This window comes from Lactuca virosa, chromosome 8 (genome assembly GCF_052849685.1).
Source record: "Lactuca virosa cultivar CGN04683 chromosome 8, Lactuca_virosa_CGN04683_v6, whole genome shotgun sequence".
Taxonomy (NCBI): Eukaryota; Viridiplantae; Streptophyta; class Magnoliopsida; order Asterales; family Asteraceae; genus Lactuca; species Lactuca virosa.
Genome location: NC_136433.1, coordinates 85,995,565 through 86,003,102, shown reverse-complemented (window position 1 = coordinate 86,003,102; position 7,538 = coordinate 85,995,565). Strand labels below are relative to the sequence as shown.

The 7,538-nt window shown below is 35.2% G+C and overlaps 2 protein-coding genes across 4 annotated transcripts; one reads left to right on the top strand and one right to left on the bottom strand.

Annotated features, from left to right (window-relative positions):
• Positions 1–1,912: 1,912 nt before the first annotated feature.
• On the top strand, positions 1,913–6,463 carry GALT1 (galactosyltransferase1). 3 transcript variants are annotated; one of them, XM_079064226.1, is made up of 9 exons: positions 1,913–2,060; positions 2,156–2,264; positions 2,861–3,892; positions 4,463–4,641; positions 4,780–5,061; positions 5,155–5,283; positions 5,695–5,874; positions 5,955–6,062; positions 6,146–6,463. In XM_079064226.1, the coding sequence occupies exons 3-9, from the start codon at positions 3,136–3,138 to the stop codon at positions 6,353–6,355; spliced, it is 1,845 nt and encodes a 614-aa protein (XP_078920352.1). In that variant the 5' UTR covers positions 1,913–2,060; positions 2,156–2,264; positions 2,861–3,135; the 3' UTR covers positions 6,356–6,463. The 3 variants fall into 3 exon arrangements, with proteins under 3 accessions (XP_078920352.1, XP_078920353.1, XP_078920354.1); XM_079064227.1 differs by having other exon boundaries at positions 2,156–2,273; XM_079064228.1 differs by lacking the exon at positions 2,156–2,264.
• Positions 6,464–6,571: 108 nt separating this feature from the next.
• Positions 6,572–7,538, bottom strand: LOC145129487 (protein DMP9-like). Its single transcript, XM_079064229.1, has one exon. The coding sequence runs from the start codon at positions 7,245–7,247 to the stop codon at positions 6,588–6,590; it is 660 nt and encodes a 219-aa protein (XP_078920355.1). The 5' UTR covers positions 7,248–7,538; the 3' UTR covers positions 6,572–6,587.

Here is a 7,538-nt window from a genome sequence, read left to right as displayed (position 1 = left end):
TTAGTCTAATATTTGAAAAGAAAAATACAAACCAATTAATCAATAAATATACATTAATTTTACCAAAAGAAATAGTCAATATATAGCCTTTTTTAATTAAAACTTCATTTCCAAATTTAAAACAAACAATAAAATCTTAAACGATACAACTCAATCGAGTTTGGATTTACGATTTGACAATTCAATGGACACCCGTAACATAAAATATGATATATAAAAGAAAGTAGTTGGAATGATTTAATTTTCTTCATTTTGAATTCTTGTAGTTGTTGGAGTGGGGCTTTTATTCACCAAATTGATATCCTTTTTGTTAAGGAAAACTCATTTACAATTCATATAAATATTTAAGGATAATTTTTTGGAATTATTTTATTCTATTCGTTAAGGAAAACTCATTTACAATTCATATAATTATTTAAGGCTAACTTTTTTGAATTATTTTGGCCCTTTGGAATCAATAAATAACATTTTTTTTTCACAAATAGTCATGGTTTGGTAAAATTAAACCACGATTATTTAAAATAATAATAATAATAATAATAATAATAATAATAATAATAATAATATTATGATGACCACCTCAAATACCACTTAATCAATAACTACGATTATAAAAAAAACCCGATCAATATGTAGGGGCGGACCTAGGGGTCCATGGTGGCACCGGCAACTATTGACTTTTTCGGTCGTAGTAGAAAAATTTTCATTTCAAAATCTTTTTTTTTACTACCATGCAACTTCTGACTTCCCGGTGCAACCCCTACTTCGAAATCATGCGTCCGTCTCTGTCAATATAATGACCTCAAATACCACTTAATCAATCATTTGCTATAACAAAATAATATTTTTAATATTTACAACAAAAAAATCATCATTTTCTTATACAATCTTTCGTAAAAAATAAAAAAAAAATAATGTAACGGCACCAAGAATTATTAATTTCTCTATTCATTACGGAATTATTATTTGTTGCAAAAATTGACTTTTTGTATGGTGTCCACCAAAAATATATTAAATATAGTGCGGAATCTTCTTTGTTATACTCTGAAATTGATCTAGTGTATTTAAAGAAATTTAAGGGTGAACATTTGGATTGGTGGACTGGATCGGGACTTGGGACTTGGAACTAGACTGACATTAGTTTTATGTAGTCAGGCCGGTTTCTCGGTTATTGGATTGTCAATTTCCATTTCGATTTGCTTTTGTGGTTTTGGGTATTGGACTGGAAATTGTACCATACCCAATGAATGTTGTATCGTACACAATGAATGTTGTACCGTACGCAAAGAATATTGTATCAGTCCAACGCAATGAATGTACCATACGCTTCATCAAATTGTATCATACCCAATGACTAGCATACTATCCAACTAATCCAATAACTAGAATAACCGACATCGGTGCCGAAACCGCGACCGATATGCCACAATCGGTCAGGTCCACAGTGTGTAGAATTCTTCCAAACCTGTCAGGTCTCAATGTTCACCTCTAATTAAATTGTTTATGTTATTACAAAATACTTTTTTTTAATCAATTTCTTATTTGTTGTTGGGGTCCTTAAAAACCATTTTAGCAGCAATAGTATGTTAATAGTATGAAAATGATATATTAGGTTGATTTTTGTTTTCCTAAAATAAATTAATATAAAAAAGAAGTAAAGATCTAAAAAATATCTTTTAAATGGGTACAAATCCTTAGAAAGTAATGATTTTTGTAAGGGCTCATTCCTCATTACAAAGGTCGAAAAAAATACCTAATATTTAAAAAACTTATAAGAATTGGCTATTTGTATTTTTTTATGACCTAAATTATCAAATGACAATTAAAAATGGCAATTAAAGTTTCCAAAAACCCTTACTGAGTCAAAGTCAAGATAGAGCAAAAAAACCCTCCCCAGTCCCCAGCTAAAAGTAGACACGCTTCTTCTTGTTGACAATAAAGACGACAAACTACAGTACAACGACGACGACTTCATTCAAACACAAGTAACGAACTTCCTCCTCCTTCTACGCCATTCTCAACAAATTCCTCTCCGCCGGACGCCGCTCTTCCGACCACAGGTGCTCTTTTTAACCTCTCAGTTTCACCTGCCTTTATTTCACATCGGTGTTTTATGATTTTCACTTAAGTAACACAATTCTGTACTTCAAATTAGGCCGGTGTAGTTTTATCAATTCAACGGAACTTTGAAGTTAGCTCGACGAGGTTTATGTAAATCGAGTGTGGTTTCACTCAAATCGAGGCGTTGGATGTTTGTGTGAAAGGTAGTGAGGGTACGCCGATTAAGATGACTTCAGATTTGATTTCGTGCTTGATAATTTTGTGATCTGATAGTGTTTTTGAATGTAGAGCTATGATTCTGCTTTACCTTTAGCGAAACGGTAGCTTTTTAGCCATGACATTGTGCCGATCTCGGTGCTTGATTTTTGTGAATTGATTGTGCTTTTTATATCGAATTTGTGTGTTTTACGACTGTAGCTGTAAACGATGTGTGGTTAAGATTTTATTTCCATAGTAGTTATATCTGGTATTTATTTAGGCTACATACATCGGTATCGTTTTATGTGGTTATGGAAATCAATGGTGTAGTCGCAGTAGATAGAATCGTTTCAAATCTTAAAATAGCACGTCTGTAACTCGATTCTAACTCTAGCTTGGCTCAAGATTAAACACTTAAGCACAAATCAGTTAATTGGCTATGAGTCTTAACTTAAAAGATATGATAATAGGTTGATCTAGGTATGCAACACATGACCTGTTGATTCCATATATGCATACTATTTAATAAACAAAGCTACTCATGTTAATAAATATGTTACCATATTTGTCATAACTGAATTGATTAACTCTGCATTTACAGGGACATCACATGATTCTTCTATTCAGAACTTCATATGTTACTACATTATTAAAGGTTAACAATTGAAATCAAGCTCCAACATCATAAACTTCAAGTCATGTGAGATAAAGGAGGAAGCTTTACAATGGCATGAACTTGTAGTGTAATTCAAGAACCTGATCTTGATTCAATGCATTTTCACTTTTCTTCTTCACCACAAGAACTTAACTTAACTGCACAGAAGTTCATACAAACATCAATTTCATTTGTATGAACTTTAGGCTCATTGATCAGAAATGAAGAAATGGTATATCTATGTCCTATCTGCATCTCTATTAACATTAACAATACTCGGGTACTTAGTCATTCAAAATCCAATCAGAGAAGCTTACATTTCATCACCTCCATACTTCAACACAACAAACCCTCTCGAATGGATAAATTCCAGTTCCCCCCCTGTTCAAAACCAAACCCCCAACCCTCAAATTGTCTCCACAGATGAAATAGTCTCCACCCTCTTTATCCACAGAAACATCTCATTCAACGAACAACAACCATTACACACATGGAACCACTTAAGACACTTAATAAGCCATGATCGTGTTCTTCCTAACACAGTTGAAGCAATCAAAGATGGTGGAATCGCATGGAATAACCTCATGACTACAGTTGAAGATGAGAAACGTGACATGAATAGAAGCTCAGGGGGGAAAAAGAAAGAGAAACAATGTCCCCATTTTCTTAGCAAGATGAATGCCACAGAGCTTAATGATACTGGGTATAAGTTGAAAGTTCCTTGTGGGTTAACTCAGGGTTCATCAGTGACATTTATTGGCATCCCGAATGGGCTTTTAGGTAATTTTCGAGTTGACTTGACTGGTGAGCCACTTCCAGGTGAACCAGATCCTCCTGTTATATTGCATTACAATGTTAGGCTTCATGGTGATAAAATAACTGAAGACCCTGTAATTGTTCAAAACACTTGGACTATTGCACATGATTGGGGTGAAGAGGAACGATGCCCGTCTCCAGAGCCTGATAAAATTAAGAAAGGTACATTTTTTTCACAAATTACAAATATATCCTTTTGTTTCTTTTTCTTTTGTGATTTTATGTCCATTTTTTGGGGTCAAATTACTGGAAAACCATTATATTTTGCGTAATTTTGCGGTTTGACCACTTACACTTTACTTTTTTTTCCAATCAAACCATAAAAGTTTCAGGATTTTTTTTTTCAAATTAACCATTATGACTTGATATGATATAATTGGTCAAAATGGTTAATTTTGAAAATTATAGTAAAACTTGATATAACGAAATTACCAATGTAAACCGAATATAACGTGTCAAAATGGTTAATTTGGAGCAATGTGTTAACTTTTATGGTTTAATTGAGTAATTTTGTGTTTTTCAGACATTTTTTCAAAATTTACGATTTTGACCCGATATGAAATAACAGGTCAAAATGGTTAATTTGGAAAAAGTTCGAAACGTCTTATGGTTTAACTGGAAAAAGTAAAGTATTAGTGGTTAAATTGTTTGTAATTCTCTATATAATTTCTTTTTCTTATGTGAATTTATGCATTTCATGGTAAACTGACTTACATAATTTTCAAATTTCAGTGGACGAATTGGATCAATGCAATGAGAAAGTGGGTAAAGTTGTAAATACAGGAGCAAATTCAAGAAGCTATTTCCCTTTTAAGCAAGGGTATCTTTCTGTTGCAACTCTTAGAGTTGGATCAGAAGGCATACAAATGACAGTTGATGGAAAACACATATCTTCATTTGCTTTTCGAGAAGTAAGTTTTTTTTTTTTTTTAATTAAATTTAACCAATAATACTTGATGTTTTTCTAATCAAACCATACAGGTGTATTCTTTTAAAATTTCCAGTTAGACATATGTAATGTTTTTTTATTTTTTTGTTTGTTTTCATAGACTTTGGAGCCATGGCTTGTTAGTGAAGTAAGGATCTCAGGGGACTTGAAATTAGTGTCTGTTGTAGCAAGTGGTTTGCCTACTTCTGAAGATTTAGATCATATAATTGACTTAGACTCTCTCAAATCCCCTTCAATTCCTGTTGGAAAAAAAATTAATCTCTTGATTGGTGTCTTCTCTACTGCCAATAATTTTAAACGTAGAATGGCCGTTAGAAGAACTTGGATGCAGTACGCCGCCGTTAAGTCGGGGGAAGTCGCCGTTCGGTTTTTTGTTGGTTTGGTAAGTAGTTATTTAGTATTTCATCTTTTTATTTTATAAATTTTATAAATTAATAAATTTTATAAGTTTAAAATTTGTATATGAATATTGCAGCATAAAAACCGATTAGTGAATGAGGAGCTTTGGAATGAAGCGAAGACGTATGGAGATATACAGTTGATGCCATTTGTCGACTACTACAGTCTTATCTCGTGGAAGACCATCGCCATCTGTATCTTTGGGGTAAGATTCTTTCTATAAGGACTTCCCAGTAGGCCACCCATCCTCGTACTGCTCAGGCGAGCAGACTAGATGGGATCTGTTGTCCTCACGGCTTTTAAAACGTCTTAGAAGGATACCCTGATACCTCTGCTATCAGTAGCATCCCAAGCGCATGTACTAAGATATTGTCCGTTTTGCGGTCAGTTATCTTAGTACTGCTCTCATTTGAGCACGCATAAAAGTGGAGTTACAATGGGATTCGCTGCTCTCACGGCTTTAAAACGCGTTTTGTCACGTAAATACCAAGATATTGCCCGTTTTGGGCGACTGTCATCCTAGTACTGCTGTCGCCTGACCACGCTTAACTGTGGAGTTATCGTATTGTTACATTTTCTAATATGTAACTGACGATTTTTAAAACTGTTAAAACAGACGGAGGTTATCTCGGCCAAATACGTCATGAAGACAGACGATGACGCATTCGTTCGTGTAGACGAAATTTTAAATTCTTTAAATCGAATTAACGTGACCAACGGATTACTTTACGGCTTAATCAATTCAGATTCTCAACCACATCGAAACCCCGACAGCAAGTGGTACATCAGCCCCGAGGTACAAATTACCAACAATGTCTTTTTACCTTTTCGCCCCTATCATTAAACATTAAAACTCACCTCTTTTTTTATCAAAAGGAATATCCCGAAGAAAATTACCCTCCATGGGCACACGGACCCGGGTACGTAATATCTCACGACATAGCAAAAGCCATCAACAACAAACACAAAAAAGGCGACTTAAAGGTATATAAAATTATAAATTACCATCATCTACACTGTTCTTTCGCACAACAAAAAGATTTTAACATTTTTTTTTTTTAAATCAGATGTTTAAACTAGAAGATGTAGCAATGGGAATTTGGATTAACGATCTCAAAAAGAACGGTTTAGAAGTAAGATACGAACAAGAAGAACGAGTCTATAACGAAGGTTGCAAAGATGGTTATGTAGTCGCTCACTACCAAGGACCCCGAGAGATGCTTTGTCTATGGCAAAAACTTCAAGAAGGAAACCGCGCGTTTTGTTGCGGAAGTTAACAAAATTACAATAATACCCCTCAGTCCTCACCCCATTTTGTTGTATAATATCACACGTGTAGTAGCTAGGTATTCATATAGATACGTAGATAGATACGCGTATTTTAACTACGGAGTTTTCATTCACGGCATAAAAAAAGTTTTCAATAGTCGATAACACAGATAATTATAACTATAACAATAACAATAAATGTCAAAAACTTCACAAAATTAAAATAATACACGTATGAAATTAGGCAGAAAGACAGCCAATCCCATAACGGGTATTTGGAAACACGAGAAACAAACCGCTACAAACGATGCCGATCATTAACGGAAAGCTTTGCATAACTTCATCCATTTCCTTTGCATGTCCCGGAAACAGACAATCTGTTACACGATGATCGGAAAGTGCGATTGACATGAAAACCATGGATGACATCATGGCGTGGATAAAATCAGATAACCCGATTTTGTATCTGTCGTCTTTTGGGACTTCGATGTTTGGATTTGGTTTGAAGACTTTTAACCCTGACGGCGTTATGAACCCGTAGTGGATTTTTCCGTCTGGGGAACGGAAACTGTCGGTGAAGTGGAAGAAAAAGCAGGAGAGAGTGCAGATGGTGAGGAGGAGGTTGATCATGAGGGTGGCGACGGCGGAGCATTGGGAGTTGCCGTAGATGGAAGGGAGGACCATTTCGAAAGTGAGGAGGGTTCCGGTGGGGAGGAAGTTTACGAGGAGGGAGGTTTTGGAGAGGGTTTTTTGAACGCCTTTTGAGAGTGTTCGCTGGAGTTTCTTACGTCGGCCGGCGTGTGGTGGAGATAAGGCGGAGGAGGGCGGTGGTGGTGGATCTTGGTTGAGTTGTGGAGATGGGGTGTAGATTCTGATACCGGTTTCGTCGGATTGTTCCATTTTGGAAGTCGGAATTTGGAGAAAGTGGAATGGAAATGGAGATTTTAACTTTTAAGTCTTTACCACGCCACCAAGTGGTGGATTCAAATTTTGTAATGGCGGTTAACGGCGAGGATGATAACCGCCGGTTATTGCCGCCCTGCGGGTTTGCAGATTTTCAATCTTAACCAGAATGTTATTGCGTTTGCTGCATTTAGTCCCTATGGTTTGATGTTTTTGTTAAAATTATATTTTTTTGTATGTTTTATTGTTTAATCGTAAATCCTTTTAATATCACGCGTAATTTATAAT